Below are 23,079 nucleotides of genomic sequence, written 5' to 3'. Positions count from 1 at the left end.
TCATCTACAGCCTTCCTCATCCACCACCACGTCCTTGTAGTGGCATAGGACTACATCGTCGTTGTTGTTGTAGTAGAGCATGGAGACAGGTGATAGGCGGATGGGTACTCAGCAGGGCTGGGTTGTGCCGCAGGGGTCCAGGGAGTGTACCAGTGTCTGCAGGATGGCATGGTTGGTGCCGTTCTGGCTCTCTCGCTCAGCGGGAATGGGCACTCTATGTGGCAGTAGTCCTACCAGCCCACGTCCTTGAAGTCGATGTAGAGGTGGCAAATCAAATCAAATTGTATTTGTCACATGCACCGAATGCAGTGAAATGCTTATTTATAAGCCCTTAACCAACAACGCAGTTTTAAGAAAATACCAACAACAAAAAAGTAAGAGATAAGAATAACAAATCATTAAAAGAGCAGCAGTAAATAACAATAGCAGGGCTATATTTTTTATTTCACCTTTATTTAACCAGGTAGGCCAGTTCTCATTTCCAACTGTGGCCAGGATAAAGCAAAGCAGTACGACAAAAACAACAATGCAGAGTTACACATGGGATAAACAAACGTACAGTCAATAAAACAATAGAAATATCTATGTGCAGTGTGTGCAAATGTGGTAAGATTAGGGAGGTAAGGCAATAAATAGGCCATAGAGGTGAAATAATCACAATTTAGGATTAACACTGGAGTGTGCAGATGATGATGTGCAAGTAAAGATACTGAGGTGCAAAAGAGCAAAAAAATTAATAATAATAATATAGGGATGAGGTATTTGGGTGTGCTATTTACAGATGGGCTGTGTACAGGTACAGTGATCGGTAAGCTGCTCTGACAGCCGATGCTTAAAGTTAGAGAGGGAGATAAGTCTCCAGCTTTAGTAATTTATGCAATTCGTTCCAGTCATCGGCAGCAGAGAACAGGAAGGAAAGGCGGCCAAAGGAGGTGTTGGCTTTTGGGATGACCAGTGAAATATACCTGCTGGAGTGCGTGGATGTTGCTATGGTGACCAGTGAGCTGAGATAAGGCGGGGCTTTACCTAGCAAAGACTTATAGATGACCTGGAGCCAGTGGGTTTGGCGACGAATTTGTAACGAGGGCCAGCCAACGAGAGCATACAGGTTGCAGTGGTGGGTAGTATATGGGGCTTTGGTGACAAAATGGATGTGATAGACTACATCCAATTTGCTGAGTAGAGTGTTGGAGGCTATTTTGTAAATGATATTGCCGAAGTCAAGAATCGGTAGGATAGTCAGTTTTACGAGTGTATGTTTGGCAGCATGAGCGAAGGAGGCTTTGTTGCAAAATAGGAAGCCGATTCTAGATTTAATTCTGGATTGGAGATGCTTAATGTGAGTCTGGAAGTAGAGTTTACAGTCTAACCAGACACCTATGTATTTGTAGTTGTCCACATATTCTAAGTCAGAACCGTCCAGAGTAGTGATGCTAGTCGGGCGGGCAGGTGCGGGCAGCAATCGGTTGAAGAGCATGCATTTAGTTTTACTTGCGTTTAGGAGCAGTTGGAGGCCACGGAAGGAGTGTTCTATGGCATTGAAGCTCGTTTGGAGGTTTATTAACACAGTGTCCAAAGAAGGGTCAAAGAAGTATACCAAAGTCCAAAGAAGTATACCGAATGGTGTTGTCTGCGTAGAGGTGGATCAGAGAATCACCAGCAGCAAGAGCGACATCATTGATATATACAGAGAAACGAGTCAGGGAGTACCAGTACAGAGTCAATGTGCGGGGGCACCGGTGTCGAGGTAATTGAGGTAATATGTACATGTAGGTAGAGTTATTAAAGTGACTATGCATAGATAATAACAGAGAGTAGCAGCAGCGTAGAAGAGGGGCAATGCAATGCAAATAGTCTGGGAGCCATTTGATTAGCTGTTCAGGAGTTGATAGACGACTCTCCACTTCCGCCGAGAGCAGCACTAGAGCGGGTTCAGGGATATGGGCCACCAATGAAGTCTGGAACTCTGGGAAGGTTACTGTTGGCCCGATCGGGAGAGTGTTTCTGAGGTGGTGGGCCATGATGGTGTCCCTGACCAGGGTGTGGGCGGGTTGAGGCTGTAGCTCCAGCCAGTAGATCCTCCCTGGTTTAATTAACACATTGAATAACAGATTCAATACATGGAACAACAGATAGTTTTTGTTCCATGTTCTATCTAAAGGAAGTTTGTTCTGAAGTGTCTGTCCTATATCGGAGACATTTAAGAAAGATCAGGAAACATTTGATATATATATATATTTTTACATGTTTTTAACCCATTATTTTTGGCACTAAACTGTCTCCATATAGACTTCCATAGAAAGTGTTTAACTGGTACTGGGGGACCTTCAGACGAGTCTCACCTTTCTACAGAGGGGTCCTATTAGGGTGTAGTCCAAACTGTTCGGACACTACAGACAGAAGTTGGCAGATCGGCTCTTCCGACTTCGTGTTGTGAGAGTCTCATCGTTCCATAGAGTGGTCATAATAGTTTGTAGGCTAAACTGTTCGTATGCTACAGACAAATGTGTGAGAATACCGCTCTAGCTCTCTCACCTTTCACTGCAGATGCAGAAGTGCGACATGCGGTGGATTGAGATGCATCCAATGCAAAAACACTGATTGTGTTGTTATGCTAATTCGATTCACACGGGGTCTTCGAAATTGACTGTAGGGGGTTTTAAGCCAGTTCTCAGCCAAGGCTGTGAGGTCCAGCGAGAGGGATCTGGGCTCTGGTTCTAGCTGCACCGACTGGGACTGGGGCAGCACCAGCCTGCGGTTGGCCTCGTGGCTCGCTCCCCTCAGGGTCGCACGCAGCTCCTTGTACAGGGATACACTGAGAGCCTGTGGGCCCAGGAGGAACCTTGGTGTGCAGAACACATCCCACTGGAACTTGATTTCAAGCTGCGCCAGAGAGAGCTGCTCCAAGGGCTGTAGAAAAGACCCGTTGAAGAATAGATGTTTCTCCACACAGCCGTGGCCCTCAAACTCAAGCTTGACACCAGTCTGAGAACAGAAAAAAGAAGACATATTAGGTTCACACTTTAGTAGGGCCCAGGTTTCAATTTACAATTGAATTTGCAATGTCACAGTCAATACAAGCCTTTATCTGTAATAAAGAAAGCCAATGCTCTCTGACTTTGTCCCCCTAGTTTATTTTTCATTGGTATATTTCACCCCCAAAACAATAGGAGTGAATTAACTCAGAAGCAACTGTTTTCAAAGACCAAAGGGTATCTCTTGAATATCAAACTTGTTTAAAATGGATTGTGTATGTATGCCTATGTGGGTCAATAATGACGTGACCTCAAAATGTTATTCTGATCATTTTTTTTAACCAGACATTCCTTTCTTCCAATGATCTTAAATGGAAAGGAGCACTTCAAACAACAACAAAGAGGACACCCAGACACCTTTTTAGGTGAACAGCTGAGGGATGGCACTGGAGAAATGTAACCACTCAAATTCATAGACAGACCTATGGATGCAATGACTGACCCTCCGTAAAATATTGTTTGTACCATGTTTTAAGCTAAACAATGTTTGCTTACATTGTTTACAGTGGAGTAGGATACAACAACCCACTGGGCACAGATGTCAATTCAATGTCTATTCCACTTGGGTTCAACATAACTTCAATGAAATGGCGTGGAAACAAAGTTGATTGACCAGTGGGAAGCTTCTTCTGGGGTTCTGATGGTGTAAGACAGTAGAACTAAGCTCATGAGGCATTTAGTCTAAGTTATATTCCTCAATAATCAATTGCGTGTCTTTCTGTTGCGTGATTTCAGTCTTGGAGGTGCGTTTCCTGATATTCTACGTTTGGTTAATGATATTTGTCCCACATGAGACGCAAAAACCTATTTCACTTCCTCAAAATCGCCAGAATGAATGTAAAATAAATCAAGAATTTTGCAATTAATGTCGACATTTTTGCCAATAATGTTTTAATTGCTCAATTTGACATTTAACTACGGTGTTTGGTGCAGTATTTCTCAAGTTTAAAAATGTGCAACGTGTTGTCATATGTAAACAAAGTCAGAGCTGCTGGGCAGGTCTGTCTTACTGTCTATGCTATTGGATAGAGGGAAATCACCGCAACTGTTCACCCCATGTTAGTGGGCAAATGGACATGGTCAAATCAAAACCCAACCTCCATTTACCCATTGTGACGCAGTGATGTTCCAAACTCCGTTTTAGACAAGGCTGACTTCATGACCAAAATGATCCTGTTTACAGTTTGTAGTCAATTTTGACACTCGGAATAACTGTTTCTGACTCAAATCGATGCCACATAGGCCATTTTCGATGGGATTTGTTGCTTTTGAAAGGCAGTCGCTCATTAAATGTCCACAAATGTCGCAATCGCAGATTGCCTCTTTAAAGTCTACTCGTCAGTTTTGTAATTGGCTGTGACATTCGCTAATTAATTTATCCCGCTGGACCAGAAAAATGCGAAAACGGTTTGACTTTGTGGCTGTGTTATTTAATGGAAACCGGGGCAAGCAGCCAATGTAGAAACCGCTGTAATTTTCCTGGTTGCTAAAATTCTACACTGTTCGCTCAATTTCTGTTTAAGTGAGAAAACAAGCAATGAATAGTGTAGGATATAATTTTACCATCTGTGAAATATATATTCAATAACAAAAATAGTTTTTACAGCTGTTTGAAGCTGGAAGACCAAAACAGAAAGTAAAAGGCTCAAGTGGGAGTCTGCCATGTTACTGAAATGGTATTCTGGGAGGGAGAATTGAATGTAGCCTAGTGCTGTTGGAATTCACCTAGCTTCCACATAGGGGAGAAATTGTGTAGCACCTTTAACTTCCCAATTTCATAAAACGTTTGACCACTAGATGGCAGTCACTGGCCTTTTAAAAAATGTAGGCTATGCTGTCTTCTGGTCTGCATGTTTCCTTAATTTGTATCCTGGATTTAGAACATGCAAACATCACAAGACCCGAAAGTGCTCAAGACATTGTGCCATGTACCATGTCCAAGGGTAGAGTACTATACACAACCAGCCCCTATGGCTAAAGGGGATACGGATACCATTAAATGAGCAACCAGCAGTTGCTACAATAAACATTGTAAACATGATCAATTATTTTTTTTACTTATAAATTGATATTTACCCATTCATTATTTTAAAATGTAATTTACGACTCATGACTTTAGTTTGACTGTCGTACCCCATCAGAACCCAAAATATAAGCTTGTAAATAATTTTTTTAAATGTCAAACCACCTCAAAACATGGTTTAAACTAAAATGTTGATACCATAGATGGTCAATCCTTGTATCCATAGCTTGGTCTACGATTTGAGATAACATTTCTCCAGCCTCACCCCTCATCTTTTTACAGAACCGGGGTGGGGAGGCCACTTAGTTTCTACTGCGGATTGCCACTAACTGTACATTGAGGGAGAATGCAATACAACAGAAGGCCCTCTAGGTGTCATGAGGAACAAAGCAAGTCAACAGAAAAACCACTTGGCTATTATCAAAATAGATTTTATTCTAGACGTTTCAAAGATCTGAGTGATATTACAACAGTCAAATGCGTAGGTTGCAGAGAGAGTCTCAGCAACCATATGAGAGAGAGAACATAAGGGTGAGGGCAAAGACAACATGGAACAAAAAAAAAATCTGCAAACAGGTATTTACATGGTCCAGGGTGTTATGACACGTCCTTGTTAATGTTGAGATTTATTGTTTTTGTTCATTTTTGCGTACATAGCTACAAATAAATCTGAATTATAAAAGTTTCCAAAGAGTACAAAACCTTCAAGGGCTTTTTAGACATAGCAAAGATAGAATTAGTACTTTAGGTAGGAACAAAAAAAAATAGCAAACACTTGAATGCAGTGTAAAAAGCTTCTCTTTTTAAAAACAAAAGGGTTATAAAATACCATTCCACTGTCATAGACTTCATAATAAATCGTGTCATCATGGTACAATCCACTCACTGTTGATTATATTAAAGAAAACGTCAAAATACTCTTAGCTTCTGTACAAAATTTGCTTGTAAAACAAGTGACATTCTGAGAAAGAAAATCGCAAAGGAGGCCTTTGAAAAGACAACAACAAAAAACAACATTGGTGTTTTAAAGCGACAGGATGATAGCTAGGGCTAAGATATGGGATTTTGGAATGCCATGAAGTTGGCCTGGATCCAATAAGTCAACTGTTTAGACACTACTATTTCCCCTTCCTTTTTAACGGAACTACTGCACACGTTCAGCTGAGAGTGAAATAAAACCACGAGCATTAATCCGTCTGGATGTGCCAACCAGGGTTGGGAATCAACTCTAAATTAAATTTATGGGATGAACTGAAATTCCAATTCAAGAATGGAAAAAAAGTGGCATTAATTTTGAATGAGGAATTTTTTTCAATTCTTGAATTGAAAGTTCCCTTACAGAATGAATCAAAATAGAATTGACTACAACCCTGGTTTAAACATCTCCCTGTTACACATTATTCTGAAGTGCAGGGGGAAAAAAAACATATAAACCCAGTCTTAGGGCTGCTCTTCTCTTTTATAGCTATGACCGTTTAATGGTATTTTATAAAGAACCATTTCTCATGGTAAAAGACCCACATGATGTATAGTACCGCCACATTTTCCAAGCATGTCTTCAAGAGTTAGATTTTTTTTTTTTTAAAACCACCCTTGCACTTGAGTGGCATATAAAAAGAAATCGCCTGTGATGTCGCAGATATATTATATGTAGTTACATGAAGTCATATATGTCCCAAAGTCCGCTTCTCATCTCAACTAATCTCCCTGCAAAAAAAAAAACAAAAGGGAAAAAAAAGGCTTAAAAAAAATTAACAAAACCTGCACCTTCTGAAACACTACAAAACAAAAACGCAGTCTATCCATGCATAGGCCTCAACACAGCCTGTGTTGGTGCTGTGCACAAAATCACTTTTAAAACCACGACCAAAGAGCAGACACAGCATTGTGTCCTAAAACAGAACACTTAAAGCAATGGTTCACTCCAAAAATCTAACTTTGTCAGATGTTTATAGAACTCAAAAAGTAGTCTTGGAACGTAGACTAATCTTGTGTAAAGGCGTCCGCATGCTTCCCAGCCGAAACAGTTCGGAAGAGTTTGTGCATATATTATGATGATATTTTGTGATGTTTTTGTTCGTTTTGGACATCGGTAAGGGTTTTTCCAGGCACACAATATTTTCTCGAGAAAAGCAGAGGTTGGTAGCTGAAGTCTACACCTGTTCGTCAGTGATTGGTCAACATCCTGAAGAACAGGATTCTTCAGTGAAGTCTGTTGACATTCAATGAGACAACTCATTTTCATGTACATTTTTTAATTGAGAAATACTGCACCAAACATCTTAGTCGCACAATTTTATATCTAAGATCTCCTCTGCAAAAATGTAAAAATTGATAGATTTGGGGTGGCAGGTAACCTAGTGGTTAGTGTTGGACTAGTAACCGGAAGGTTGCCAGATCGAATCCCCAAACTGACATGGTAAAAATCTGTTGTTCTGCTCCTAAACAAGGCAGTTAACCCACTGTTCCTAGGCCGTCATTGAAAATAAGAATTAACTGACTGACTTGCCTAGTTAAACAAAGGTAAAAAAATATATAATAACTCAGGATTTAGATTAATCTTAGATTAATTCAGATTATTTTGAGAAAGTGTATACTGGCTACGGTGTCTCAAAATGGAGAAACAGTACTATTGCCGCTTGTTTCAATTTTTTTAAGTGAAGGTCTTTTACGGAAGTATACGAGCACACTTGTTCAGTTCGCCTAGCCGACTTTGGCTAGCCAACAGGCAAACTGAAGCATGCGGACGCCTTTAGACCTCTTTCGGGCCCGAAAACTACCGTCTAACTTTGACGTCGGAGTCAACCACCTAAACATGACACCTGAAGACATCAACATAAACATCACTAGATCCCAGACATCAACAGTCAATGACAATCATAACATTTTGTTCAACATGACAAATTGCAATAAGGTTGCCCAGCCTTAACATTTCAAATGTGATGAGTTGGTTGTCGATTGAAGGAAGCATGGTTGAAACTGACTGCAGACATTTGAAAGGGCCGGGCGTAATACTTATGTAGGTGCTATGAAGGTCCTCTGTACAGTACACGCCCACTCTATGCAAGTGTTACTGCTGAAATCAAGACAGCTACAGTATGTCCAGATTAATTACCAAGCAAGACCGGTCAACAAAACAAAGCAAAAAATAAACTTAAGTGATGGCTTAGTCTGATTATCATTTAGCATTTGTTAGCTCAGCACGCGATGGACAGTGGAGGTACAACATATCGTGAATAGCACAGCTCAGATGTTAATGGTAACATCCTCTATCAACCAATCAGGATACATGGAGAGTGTTCAATAGGGAGAAATCGTTCTGAAACGTGGAGGTTCTAATTGAACGTGTCCAAAGTGAAACACGTGTTTTTCCATTGCAAAACTTGTTGCTACTTAGTGTCCTACTGAACACAACCCGCCTGTAGGACATTGTGGCTTTGAATGTGGGTTGTCCTGTCATTCATGAGCTACCCAAAGCACTGCCATCCCTATATTCTGGCTAAAAGCTCCCCGAGAGGCACAAATCGAGGATCAGCTTACCATCCCCCAATCCTAGCCATAGCCATTACGGGAGAAAACGCCAAACTGACCTTAGATCAGTGTCTGCAACTTCCCCTAACCAATCCATTACACTCAAATCTAACATCACATGTAGTTAGAATGTAAGAGGATGGGGCTTTCTAGTAGCTGCAGTGATGATCTTTAGTCCAAGAGTTTATTATAATTCTCAGATATCTACTAAGCTAACAGTTTTGCACACCTGAAGCCATTTAAAGGTAATAAGAAGTACAAGTATGCATATGGCACCTTTAATCCCCTCTAACTGCTCTCCCAAAAATGTTTAATAAAAGGATTTTGGCAAACTGAAAAAAAAAACTTTGAATTTAATTGTTTGAAGCTTTGAATTGAAAACAAATGAACCTATTTCAACTTTATAAATATATATTTGTTGTTCAATGTATTTGTGAACCACAAAAACATGCATGGACAGTGCCAAAATGAATGATTTCTCCCAATATCAGTTTGAAACCCAAATTTAAGAAAAAAAATCCTACTGACCTTACCTCTCTCGACATGTAACACAAACCTACAGCAAAACAAAATGGCCACAGGACAACAAAAAATGTGGACATGTACAATATGCACACACCAACAACGTGGGGGGAAAAAAGCTTAACATTTCTCATTTCTGGTATAAAGGATAAAAAATAAATAAAACAAACAACAAATTGCAGATATTTTGGTATGTATGCAATGGGTCCTCTTCTCTTCAATATGATTTTTGTCTCGGTGACCATAATATAGTCCTTTTTCTCTCCTGTGGGTCTGAGTCGGACTTGAGGGAAGTCCAGATCCCCTTTGCTGGGGGTTAGTTTGACCTCTTCTCTGGAGGGGTAGTCTGTGTTTATGGGGTGTTGGGGTGCTCTGTTTGGCTGTGATGGTAATGGTGGTGGTGGTGGCTGTGAGGATGGGCCATGGCTTCTGATGGGACTACAGCAGTGTAGACGACAGGCTGGGACAGTCATTTTGGCTATGTACACATTCGTAGTCGGTCCATGGCTCCCCAAACGAGCGTCATTTCCTCAGGTCTAGTACACAAACCTGGAACGGAGAGGGAGAGGTTAAAGGTCAAATGTAATGAGCAGGGCAAGGTTGTTGTTTTTTTCTGACCATGTGACCAGAGAAACCCCTGGCCTTAACAATAAGAAACACACATCCATTATTAGTCTAAGTAGTGCTGTTTCCACTGCTGAAAAACACTTCCTTTCATTATTCAATTTTAGAACTCAGCTGTGCCAATGTGTAAAACCTCTCAAGTCCAGTCAGAACGATAGCTATCGGCTTCCTAACCGTCCCCGTCAATAGACACTGCATTATGCAAGGAGATAATTGGTGGTGGGTCTCAATGCACTAGGACAATCCCTTACAGATTATCCGTAGATGCTCAAGCCTATTGACAAACTATCCGTTTGATTAATTACTCCACAGCTGCAACTATTGACATAAAAATAAACATTGTTTACTGCTCTAGCTGTAATACCGACACTTGATGAGTAAAACAGATACTGAAAACTGGATAGGTAGTTCGATTCCTGGTGGTCCCGGGAATCTAACCCACCATCTTGGCATTGCTAGTGCCATGCTCTACCAACCGAGGACCTACATCTAGAGATCATTTGCCACGATTAAAAAAATATATAATAATAATAATAAATATATTTTTAAATGAAACAGTTGGACAATGGATGAAGACACTAAACTCTTTGAATGTCTTAAATCCATAATGTATTTAATGAATTATAGCACATAAAACATTTTCACTTTAACCCTCACTTTAACCTGTCACCTCCCCTCCATCTACACTGATTGAAGTGGATTTAACAGGTGACATCAATAAGGGATCATAGCATTCACCTGGTCAGTCTATGTCATGGAAAGAGAATGTATACTCAAGTCTATTTTCAAATGGTATCAGGTATTTATTTTATATTGTGTGTCACATTTTTACATTTGTCATTTCACAGACTCTCTTATCCAGAGAGACTTACAGTGGTAGTGAGTGCATACATTTTCTCAGTACTGGTCCCCGGCGGGAATCGAACCCACAACCCTGGGCATGCTCTACCAACTGAGCCACATGGGACCACGAGTCATGACAGCAGTCAAATTCCACGTGGCCGTTCAGTCACGGCAACTAGGCTTCTCCAAGCTCTGATGTTGCGGATGGTCATTAGCAGCCTAACAAACTTGCTTACTGCCTGGTACTCAGCGCTCCGTTTTCCCTTGGGAGGTGCGTCGGAGCATGGCAGCCAAGAGAAGGGAATTACAATTAGCCTATCATATTCAGGCCAAGGGCACAATGGCCACAAGAGGCATAGATTTTTTTTTAAGGGCCACACAAGGGGGATTCCGCCGGGAAATTCAAGGCCTGGTGAGAATATTATCAAGTGCTTGTCAAATTGTGAATGGGATACTGATGGTGTGCAGATTCCGACTTTTTTCAAATCATTAGTCTCATCATGCAGCCTTAGAATGTCTTAAACATCAAAACATATAGCCCAACCTTTGTATCACAATTAAAGTTAAGCATATACCATTTCTTCGTTAACCGCTCAACACAGAATAGTCGCATGTGCACACTTCCTCTGGAATCATTGAGAAAATATTGTTTCTATTTTATTAAGCTATGTTCAATTGTATTCTTCATACTATAAAATCATTAAAAAAAAATGGAATTCTAAGCAAATCTGCTAAATGAACTAGTGTAGCCCACAGCCATATGGCATAGCCAGATCAGGACCTAACATAAGGACAACTCCGAGTATGCTATTCTGTTCTTCTGAAATAGACTACATTTTCTTCATATCATGTTTCTTTAGACCGGTCTAAAATAAATCATGAATTTATTGTGATTGCGTAGACTATATTAAATAGATTTCTTAAGACTTAAAAAAAAAGTAGATGTTCCAAAGGTTTGCGTCAGTGGCTTGTAAGATGTGTGTGGAAGCCAGGAGATGCTAAACTTGGTTATGCTAATTAACGGTTAATTACTGTGAGCCTGGCAGTTATTTGCTTGACGGTCTCTGGCTGACAATTTCAGGACTGCCACAACCCTAGGTGGAATAGGGCTTACAACCACAAAAACGTCCTCCGTTTAGGCCTACCTACACTTTTCTAGACTGCCTCTTTAAATACTGTTGTCACTTTCTGTTGCATAATTCAACAAGAATGTCAATAGCAGGATACGCTCTGATTAAAAAATCAACACGCTCGGCTCTAGATTACACCCATCTACAGTATACACACTTTACATTGTTTGAGAGATCAGATAAAATACCACTATAATCAGAGTGTTCACATTCGGAAATTTGTTTCATTTCAGCTCATCTAATTTGAAAACATTTCAACTGTATCAAATGAGAACTTTTTTGTGTGTAATGCAAGTGCCGAGATGTGTTAAATCCCTGACGAAGCTTTAGCGTTCATATAGATTCACTGGAAAGACGATGAATTCCATTGAGCCCATTTCAGCCATTACCGGGGTGTGTTCGACAGGTCATTCCAAACATTTTCCCGGTCGTAACATTAACGGGGGGGACAACAGGTATGAAAGAGTATGATGAGTAGAATGAAAGCAATCAATCCAGCGAGATTGAAGTTAGAATTGGATTTGGCACCTCTCAAAAACACAGGACATAGATGGCTGAAAAAAGACAGATCCTAAGGTGGGCTGGGCATGCGAGTTGCTATTAGCACAGTGCCATCATCCATATATATGTGTCACTAATAGGTGATCAGTGACCATAAATGAAGCCAGAAAAAAACTTGGGACCCCAGATATACCTTTTAACTGTGGTCTAATATTTGTTCCTTCTGAAATCAGGAAAATAACTCCTGGCCATGAAGAGGTGGCTGGTGACTTACTGATCCGTCTGACGCGCTGGCTCCCACTTTATCCCCCGTGGCGTTCCAGCACACCTCGAAGATGCCCCCCGTTCCCCTGTAGCTGTGAACTAAAGCACCCGTCTGTACGGACAGACAGACGGACAGACGGATGTGATCAGCAAAACATTGATAAACAGGAGAACTGGGGACAAGTCAATTTCAATCATGTTTTACATGCATCTCACTTAGGGCTGAATCCTTACTTGAGAATAGTTCAAACAAATCACCGGTTGAAATCAACGCATGATTCACGTGAAAGTCAGAGTTTTGCGCTCACATCTCAAGTTAGGATTTGGACCTAAATATTCAAACCCATGCATCGACCATCAGACCAGCCCTGCAATAAACAGTTGGTCTTGAGATGTGAATGACGTATGAGTGAGAAGAGCGTGTGTGTGTGTGTGTGTGTCAGTCCGTGTCAGTCCATCCTGTACCTGTGTGTTCCAGATGTGGACACACTTGTCAAAGGAGCCACTGGCTAGGTGGCGCCCGTCGGGGCTGAAGGCCACACTGTAGACAGGCTCTTGGTGGCGGGTGAGCGTGTGGATGCACACGCCGCGCTCCACGTCCCACAGGCGCACAGTCGAGTCAAACGACGCACTGGGGGGGGAGATGGAATAAGACTTTAGTGTCCATCTTGGAAAGGAAATTCATCTTTTGCTCTGCTCCTAACCTCCAAGACGCCACAGAAAAGCAGACACACTCTGGAGGGAGTACAGGGTCAGCCCCAGTGCAGCGCCCCGAAGCAATTTAGGAGAGTAAAGGAAGAGGAGAGGAAAGAGAGAAAGGAAGAGAGGAAAGAGGGAGAGAAGAACCATTCACTTTCATTTGATTACAGTGACTATCCTGGGATCTATTCAGTTGGGGCAAACAGAACGTAACAGATTGAGAAGCATAGAATGAACATACATGACTCCATACTACATCACGTACAGATCCTAAATGCATTTGTTTGACACAAAACCCCTTTTTAGCCCAAACCCCAGAGGCATGCTGGGAGTTGGAGTGGTTCCTAGCCTTATATTACCTGGCCAGCATCAGATTGGCATTGGGGTTGTTGGTCCCAGGCCCCGTGGGGCTCCACTTGATGGTGTAGATCTCCTTACTGTGGGCCTGCAGGTCATGGACACACGAGTCCTGCTTCATACTCCAGATCTGGTAGAGATGGAGGGGAGAGGAGAGAGAGAAAGAGACGTGAGGACTCCAATCAATTATATGAACCGACTTGGGAAGAAGAGATTCTAGTTACGGCTTATAAACTACAGCCAAAAGTGGACCCCGATAACACTTATTTTGTACCGTTCTTACTCCATGAAATGACATATTTGGCAGTAGTTAGGAAGTTGTGTGTGAGCTGTGTGTCCTGACCTTGAGTGTCATGTCGTCGGAGCAGGAGGCCAGCAGACTCCCCGTAGGATCCCACTTGATTGCGTTCACTTCATTCTAGAGGGAAAAGTCAAAGGGGTTATGAGGGAGGGAGGATACAAGGAAACTTGCGTGAACTTTATAACATGGGTAGTGCACAAACAGGGTGCACGTACAAAGGCACTTCCTGCAGTGATGTGACGAAACAGGATGGGCAAAAGCTTTCACCTATCCTCTATATTCAGATCAATGCGTTTGACCCAGAGGCTGCCACTTTAGACTACTGAGATTAATCAATGTCAGTCACAATGGCTGCGTTTACACAGGCAGACTAATTCAGATCTTTTGACCAATCAGATTAGATATTTTGCAAATAACTGAACAAAAAAATCAGAATTGGTCTGCCTATGTTAACACAACCATTGTTAATGTGACGGGGAGAAGAGACTATCGAGATGCACCCAGGCCAGAGGCCAGTCCAGTCCGTACCGTGTGTCCCTGGAAGGTCTTGACTGGCCGGTCCTGGCCCAGCTTACACACATGGATGCACATGTCCGTGCTGCAGGAGGCAAACGTGTTGTTGCTCTGCCAGTCCACGTCCAGCGCTGGCGCTGAGTGAAAGGGAAATTGCTGCTTGGCCTCCCCTGTGTGAGCATCCCAAATGATCGTGGTCTAAACGAGAGAAGGATACATTGTCAGAGCCTTTTCGTCATGTGCGTGACAAAATGACAATTCCATAACATTGGAAAAAAACATCTGGTTTCTTCTATTCTTAGATGGCTTTCTCCACATACTCATTCCAGGGTTCTCTATTTTTTGATTATTTTTCGACATTGTAGAATAGTGAAGACATCAAAACTATGAAATGACACATGGAATCATGTAGTAGAGGTCAACCGATTATGATTTTTCAACACCGATAACGATTATTGGAGGACCAAAAAAGCTGATACCGATTAATTGGCGATTATTATTATAATATATAGATGTAATAATGACAATTACAACAATACTGAATGAACACTTATTTTAACTTAATATAATACATAAATAAAATCAATTTAGTCTCAAATAAATAACGCAAAAACAAAGTGTTGGAGAAGGAAGTAAAAGTGCAATATGTGCTATGTAAAAAAAGCTAATGTTTAAGTTCCTTGCTCAGAACATATGAAAGCAGGTGGTTCCTTTTAACATGAGTCTTCAATATTCCCAGGTAAAGAGTTTTAGGTTGTAGTTATTATAGGACTATTTCTCTCTATACCATTTGCATTTCATATACCTTTGACTATTGGATGTTCTAATTAGGTACTTTAGTACTGCCAGCATAATCTCGGGAGTTGACAGCCTTGAAGTCATAAACAGAACAATGCTTGAAGCATTGCAAAGAGCTGCTGGCAAACGCAGTAAAGTGCTGTATGAATGAATGCTTACGAGCCTGCGGCTGCCTACCATCGCTCAGTCAGACTGCTATATCAAATCATAGACTTAATTATAATAACACAGACATACGAGCCTTAGGTCATTAATATGGTCGAATCCAGAAACTATAATTTCGAAAACAAAACGTTTCAGTGAAATACGGAACCGTTGTGTATTTTATCTAACGGGTGGCATCCATAAGTCTAAATATTGCTGTTATATTGCACAACCTTCAATGTTAAGTCATAATTACGTAAAATTCTGGTAAATTAGTTCGGAACGAGCCAGGCGGCCCAAACTGTTGCATATACCTGGACTCTGCATGCAATGAACGCAAGAGAAGTGACAATTTCCCTAGTTTAATATTGCCTGCTAACATGAATTTCTTTTAACTAAATATGCAGGTTTAAAAATATATACTTCTGTGTACTGATTTTAAGAAAGGCATTGATGTTTATGGTTAGGTACACATTGGTCCAACGACAGTGCTTTTTTCGCGAATGCGCTTTTGTTAAATCATCCCCCGCTTGGCGAAGTTGGCTGTCTTTGTTAGGAAGAAATAGTCTTCAGAGTTTGCAACCAGCCAAGCGGCCCAAACTGCTGCATATACCCTGACTCTGTTGCACAGAACGCAAGAGAAGTGACAATTTCCCTAGTTAAATCACCCATTCGGCGAAGTAGGCTGTGATTCAATGATAAATTAAACAGGCACCGCATCGATTATATGCAACGCAGAACAAGCTAGATAAACTAGTAATATCATAAACCATGTGTAGTTAACTAGTGATTATGTTAAGATTGATTGTTTTTTATAAGATACATTTAATGCTAGCTTAGCACCTTACCTTGGCTCCTTGCTGCACTCGCATAACAGGTAGTCAGCCTGCCATGCAGTCTCTTCGTGGAGTGCAATGTAATCGGCCATGATCGGTGTCCAAAAAATGCAGATTACCAATTGTTATGAAAACTTGAAATCGGACCTAATTAAATCGGCCATTCCAATTAATCGGTCGACCTCTATGTACTAACCAAAAAAGTGTTTAAACAAATTAAAATCTATTTTATATTCTTCAAAGTAGCCACCCTTTGCCTTGATGACAGCTTTGCACACTCTTGGCATTCTCTCAACCAGCTTCATGAGGTAGTCACCTGGAATGCATTTCAATTAACAGGTGTGCCTTATTAAAAGTTAATTTGTGTAATTTCTTTCCTTCTTAATGTGTTTGAGCAAATCACTTGTGTTGTGACAAAGTAGAGGTGGTATACAGAAGATCGCCCTATTTGGCAAAAGACCAAGTCCATATTATTGCAAAAACAGCTCAAATAAGCAAAGAGAAATGACAGTCCATCATTACTTTAAGACATAAATTTCAAGAACGTTGGGCGTATCTTCAAGTGCAGTCGCAAAAACCATCAAGCACTAATTTGAGATTTTTGGTTCGTACCGCCCTGTCTTTGTGAGACGCTGAGTAGGTGAACCGATGATCTACGCATGTGTGGTTCCCACCGTGAAGCATGGAGAAGGTGGTATGATGGTGCTTCGCTGGTGACACGGTCTGTGATTTATTTAGAATTTAAGGCACACTTAACCAGCATGGCTAATGACCCAAAACACACCTCCAGGCTGTGTAAGGGCTATTTGACCAAGAAGGAGAGTGATGTTCTGCATTCGATGACCTGGCCTCCACAATCACCTGAACTCAACCCAATTGAGATGGTTTGGGATGAGTTGGACCGCAGAGTGAAGGAAAAGTGCTCAGCATGTGGGAACTCCTTCAAGACGGTTGGAAAATCATTCCAGGTGAAGCTGGTTGAGAAAGGCAAAGCTGTCATCCAACGCAAAGGGTGGCTACTTTGAAGAATCTCAACTATACTTTTTTAGTTACATGATTCCATGCGTTATTTCATTGTTTTGATGTCTTCATCGATGTAGAACATAAATATAAAGATAAACACTGGAATGAGTAAGAGGGAGGGGTTGTTCTTAATGTTTTGTACACTCATGGTATTTTCACTATGAGTTCGGAATAATACTGTGAAATTGTTACAATTATGATAAAGCCCTTTTAGTGTAAGATTTGTTTGAAACGACCGCCTGAAAGTTCTGCCTGTTTTGGTGGGAAGGATTTTTGGCCTGCCAGTAAATTAGTTACATAGACCAATAAGAAAGAGAGTTCCAAACCTCTCAGCCAATAACAGCTAGTTTTCCCCTCCCACTCAGACAACAACCAGACAGTCCTAGCAAAAATCTTAATTGAGAAATTGCTCTTTGCTAAGAAGCTATTTTTATTTTCAATGAAAATGGCAAAAAATAAACAATCACAGTAAGGCACTTGATATCAAATCCTTTCAGGGTAAAAATTTAGATAAAATGTCTGCATTGGACCTTTAACACACAAACAATTATCTTACCTTATCTACTCCTGCACTGAGGATAAAGTTGCCTTTCTTATTCCATTTGAGGGCAAATATAGGACCTTTGTGCTGGCCCAAGGTACTGGCGAGGTTACCTGCAAAAAACATGTCATGGTGCTTGGTTAGCAAGAGAACAGTACTTTAGACCATCTGTGAATCTGTTTAGAAATGTTGAGATGTGAAAGTTCTGACATTAAAAAAAGAGGCAATACGGAACTTTTGCCTTCGAGGTTGCTCTTGAGCCACACAAAGGGGTCCCCTAAATGGACAGAAATATTGTCCATAATGACCTAATTGGACAGAAAGCATCATTCCTCCCCTCGCCTGTGAGCAAAAGTTTATATTGTTCCCCTAAAACTAAGGATTCAAGCCAACATTTTACGTAAACAATTAGCATGCCCATAGTGTATCTTTAAATTGCTTACCGTCTTTAGTCCATATTCTGGCAAAGCCATCGTACGAGCCTGTGGCTAGCAGCGTACCCTCACTCTGAAAGATAGAAATTCCTCAGTTAGTCATTTTTGGGACCAAAACCAAACCTTTTCAATAACCTGTAGTTCTGGGTTTCTGTTGCACCCAAAATTAGGACAAAACATGGCACTGATCCTAACTTGAGATTTATGTGAATTACTCAAATCTTGGATTAAATCTCCTGATGACAAACATTTGAGAAAGTCCGTTTTTCCTACATCTCGAGTTGTGATTTGGCCAAAAGTACTTAAAAATGCTGGTTCAGTATCCTCCAGCAACTTGTAGATCAGGGAGAAATGACAGCCTGCTCTACTGTAAGTCTATATTCTGAGTAGCGGTAGTGAAAGCCCTGCATTTTCCATGGGAGGGAATGAAGCAGTCCCATATATCCGGTTGGGAAGCGCTGCCAGAGAATGCCTTTGGCAGCCGAGACACACACACGCACACCAGAGTGTGTACACACACAGTCTGTCTGCCCCCACCCCTCAAACACACACTCTCTCTCTCTCTCTCTCTAACCCACATTCCAGTCCAGTGAGGTGACGTCTTTGTTGCTGGGTACGTCCTGACCCCCCTCCCGTATGCAGTGTCTCAGCACCAGCTGGGTGGAGCTGCCTGTGCTGTTCTCACTCAGGTTCCAGATCCGCGCCGTTGAATCCCCAGACCTGCGCGCGCGCACATACACACACACATACACACACGCACACGTTACACACTGTCGTCTAATGTGAAACTTCTTTGGCTGCTTGTCAGCCTAAAACATAGCAACATTAACCCTTTACACTCGTGGGAATTGGACTATAGCGATAGGGCTAAATTCAATCTTACAATACATTCAGTGAAATGACAAGACTAATTCCTGGAAGATGTGGGGTAGGAGGCCACATAAGATAAAAAAATGTATGAGAGGACTAACTGGGGTCTCCAAGTGGCCACACACACACACATCTCCAAAGTGTACGTAATTCCTAAGCATTTTCAATACACTTTTATGTCTAAAAGAAGAGTCTTCAACTAAAAGTAACTTTTTTTTTTTAGCTCTCCTAGCTGTGCCGTTGAGGAACTAGAGCAAGCACACTGTAGTTGTTTCGTTTGGAATACAACCCTGCATCCCCAACATCACACAACTACTGTTGTTTACGCAATCCAAAAGCGGTCCATTTTAAATAGCAATCTGGATCAGGTGGGCATGATTTGAAAGCTTGCTCTATTGCCAACATGACTAGTTGAGTTATAAAATACGATCTTACAGTGTTAGGCTTTCACAAGGCGATTCAGAGAAACAGGTCGGAATTTTGGTGCGCATAGAAAAGAGTCATGAGTGCATTTCAGGTGCATTTGCTGCGGCACGTGTTCGACTCAATAAACCAACATCGGCTCATTCGGTTCGGAACAGAATCATTAAGCCTAGGCCTACTCACCAAACAGATGTCATGGCCGTAATTCATCACCATGCAACGTTCAATGTGGAATTGTTAATCCATTTAGAAAATCCCAAAGAACATGCAGAATAAACTAAATTGAACATCTGTCTGTGTATCCCTGAAAACATTGTCTTTCTACTCACCAAATTGAGCCTCGTTTTAAATAAATCACTCTGAGGAGAGAGCTCGGAGGTAATGTATAGCAGGTTACTGTACAGCCACTACGTTCCAATTTAGGCACTTACTAGTGCCCAAATCTTCAATTTTCAAACTGTATAAGGGTATGTGTGAAAAGGGCTAATAAAACACTTCTCAGGATTAAATTAGATGCGAGAGTACATAAACCTGCCAAATATACACATGCTTTATCTTAAGTTTACCACCAACACTCTGTTGTAAACTTCCTTGATTAAGTTCTACTCATCAAAATGTAGGTCAACGCATACTAATCATGAAAACTGCCAATGCTATATGAAGGGGGAATTTACTTTACGAACAATAAGCATTTATCTTTAGGCTGTCTTTCTCTAGAAACAGGGATAGAGAAGTAGAAGGAGAGGGAGACAGTGAGTGATCGGAGGGTGAGAGAAAAGGAGAGAGGAGTAGGAGAGAAGAAGACACACAGTGAAACCAAAAGAGAGAGAAAGAGAAGTTAGAAAGAGAAAAGAAACAGAAGGATAAAGGAGTCGGTTCTGTACCCTGAGGCGAGCAGGTCATTGACGGGGTTCCAGGCACAGATGAACACCTCGGACTCGTGCCCTCGCAGCACCATGGCCTTGTTCTGGGGAATCTCAACATCCCCGTCCACCTCCATCATGTCTGCATGGTGGTCTGGAGTGGGAGAGGATGGAATACACCATAGAGTTAGATAGAGGACTCAACTTTGTATCAAGCGGATTATATCCATCTTGTCCGCTTACCATCACATTGAGGTCTTGGGCTGCCCCCTAAATCTCCTAAATGTGCACTTGGACATTCCCTGATCATCTTTTAAACGTGTGGGATTGATGTAAGCATTGGCTGAAGGGAGTTTCGACCACTTAAAATGCATGATGGAAGAAACGTCAAGATTTTCATTGGTCAGGCTTGTCGAGTAGCAGCTAAACCTATGCTAGTGTTAGTAGGAATGATGGAGAGGAAAAGGTAAAACAATCTCCATCATCAGTTGTGCTTAAACACAAGGAGGTGATTATGTAGGTCTATGTATTGTAAATCATTTGTACTGTTTTTCATTTGTACTGTCCAATCTTAATTCAATTCCCTCTTCCAATAAATTCCTTTTAATTCAATTCAAATTCCAGGTCAGTCTTTGAATTCAGAGACAATTCAAGTCCTCAATTCCAATCCTCCCAATTCCAATGTTAGGTGAATTCAATTTCTAGTTCAATATTATCCCCAAGAATTCCCCAAATTCCAATTTGATTTCAATTCCCTCAGGTCTTCAGGCCGATAATGTCAATGTTCAGACAGCTTCGCTATACTAGAAATATACAAAATCAGTTGAAATTATTTCAAACAAATCCTGCAGTAAATTTTTGATACTAAGTGCATTAATTTAATTAACTGAGTAAATGTTTTTACAATTACAATTCAACAAGTTAATAAAAAATGGAATTGGAATTTCAAATAAAATTGGATTTGATCCCAGCCCTGGTTATGATATCATGTTATTACGAAAGGGAAAAAAAGTCTAAAATTCAACAAAAATAAAAAAGGAGGTGTCATAATGAAAGGTTCTGCTCACTTGCTAAGGCGTGGGCGCCATTCTCCTCGCCGTTGGCAGCGGTTCCACCCTCTCCATTCTTGGTGCTGCCGGGCTGGGGGCCCTGGGTGCCACTGGCGCTGCCAGCCCCGGCTGCCTGCTGATGGGCCAGCTTTTCCCGGTAGGCCTGCTGCCGCGTCTGCACCACATCGGGCATCACAGCGTCGATCAGAGACAGCGACTCGATGGGCCTCCCGTCAAACAGAGTGCCATCCTGGATGACACGATACAGGGGTTGCAGCATTAGCTTTCAGAAATCTGCATTTTCAAAACGCTGACCGTCAAAAAAATCTGGGATTTAATCTGCATTTCATATAGGAATGGGCATTTGGCCTTTGACTGTACTCGCATGAGCTATTTTTAGAACAAGGAAAACAATGTGAACATTATTTATCTATATGCCAACAGTGCGTAACAATGCCTAATTTATCAAAAAACCATTACAGATAACGAATCCTTATTGCTAAATTGCCTCATATATCCATTTAACATTATTTTTATGAAACTGTAACTGGTTATATTATATCGTGGAACATAATCTTCAAAAGTGGCGGCAGCTAGCCTAGTGGTTGGGCCAGTAACCGAAAAGTTTCTGGATCGATTCCCAGAGCTGACAAGGTAAAAATCTGTCGTTCTGCCCTTGAGCAAGGCAGTTTTAACCCTGTGTTCCCTGGGTGCCAAAGACGTGGATGTCGATTCTGGCAGCCCCAAACACACCTCTTTGATTCAAAGGGGTTGAAATTAAGACACATTTCGCATTAACGCAGGATTATACGTTTTTCACACAGAAAAGTACAAATTCAGCAAATTTTTGTCATGAATTTTTACAATAGCCAACTTTGACTTTGTGGCTGTAGTGATAACCACAAAGTAGCCTATGAGGAAAATTACGCAGTTATTCCAAAACTGCAGCTTGTTGTGGGAACACATTTCCCTACTTCAACCAGTCCATTTTGAATTTGTGCAAAAAAATGTAGCTCGTTTATCCCATCAGTTAAATACAGTTTTATACGCATTTATTTCTGTAGTCGCACTCAGCACTTCTGTGTAAAGGGCGCGGTCGGATGGCAAACGAGTTAGTGAGACAGAGGAGAAAGGGAATTTAGCGAGCAGAACCGTGTGATGCCTGGCCTGGTTTATTTTTTGTTGTGTACCACAAATGCACATGTACAAATGTCACACTAGAATCAAAGCAAATGAACGTCGTCTTCAAGACAACGTTGACCAAATCATTTACAGTATTGTAAAAAAAAATGATCTCCGGGTTAAATATTGAGTTGTGACATCAGTTTGAGTACTCATGCCCATTCCTAGTTTCACATTGAAAGTCAAGTGTTTTTTTTGTTGCTTCAATCGAGTGATACAGGGCGTGCAACTCTAGTTTTTCTTCACACAAAATGCATGAGGCAGAAAACCGTTTTCATCAATGACAACAGAAGTGCTAATCTATTTGGCTACCAGCCACACAAGTAAATTAGCGTACAAAGAAAAATTTTATTTTTTTCAAAAACTATGCATATTTTTAAAATGTTTATAATAGAAAGAATGTAGCCAGCTACATTTCCTAATGTTTTGTTTGAAGTTAATCTTGCATTTTAAATTTGCGACTGGAGAAAAAAAAAAAAAAAAATACACAGGACGAAAGTACCAGAGAAAAGTAACCTACACATCAGTCAGAGCGCTGTCTGGTGGTTCAATGACAAGAGCAAATATATTTAA

The 23,079-nt window shown here is 41.1% G+C and overlaps 1 protein-coding gene and 1 pseudogene across 4 annotated transcripts in view; both read right to left on the bottom strand.

Annotated features, from left to right (window-relative positions):
• LOC149981688 (protein DVR-1-like) lies at positions 1–3,075 on the bottom strand (annotated as a pseudogene).
• A 2,393-nt stretch (positions 3,076–5,468) lies between these two features.
• LOC110530054 (F-box-like/WD repeat-containing protein TBL1XR1) overlaps positions 5,469–23,079 on the bottom strand; it is a 37,793-nt gene continuing 20,182 nt past the window's right edge. For all 4 annotated transcript variants that reach the window (XM_090181890.1, XM_090181888.1, XM_090181889.1 and 1 more), the window contains 11 exons: positions 21,343–21,574; positions 20,297–20,429; positions 18,698–18,839; positions 18,129–18,192; positions 17,701–17,798; positions 14,359–14,541; positions 13,873–13,947; positions 13,532–13,659; positions 12,939–13,104; positions 12,484–12,585; positions 5,469–9,660 (listed from right to left, as the gene is read on the bottom strand). In XM_090181890.1, the coding sequence (XP_090038016.1) occupies positions 9,634–9,660; positions 12,484–12,585; positions 12,939–13,104; positions 13,532–13,659; positions 13,873–13,947; positions 14,359–14,541; positions 17,701–17,798; positions 18,129–18,192; positions 18,698–18,839; positions 20,297–20,429; positions 21,343–21,574 (1,350 nt within the window). In that variant the 3' untranslated portion in view covers positions 5,469–9,633. The remainder of the gene's footprint in view (positions 9,661–12,483; positions 12,586–12,938; positions 13,105–13,531; positions 13,660–13,872; positions 13,948–14,358; positions 14,542–17,700; positions 17,799–18,128; positions 18,193–18,697; positions 18,840–20,296; positions 20,430–21,342; positions 21,575–23,079) is intronic.

The sequence above is a fragment of the Oncorhynchus mykiss genome, chromosome 8 (genome assembly GCF_057628025.1).
Source record: "Oncorhynchus mykiss isolate SJ-2025 chromosome 8, ASM5762802v1, whole genome shotgun sequence".
NCBI classification, from domain to species: Eukaryota; Metazoa; Chordata; class Actinopteri; order Salmoniformes; family Salmonidae; genus Oncorhynchus; species Oncorhynchus mykiss.
Note: the sequence above shows the minus strand (reverse complement) of the source record. Positions and strands in the feature narration are given on the sequence as shown.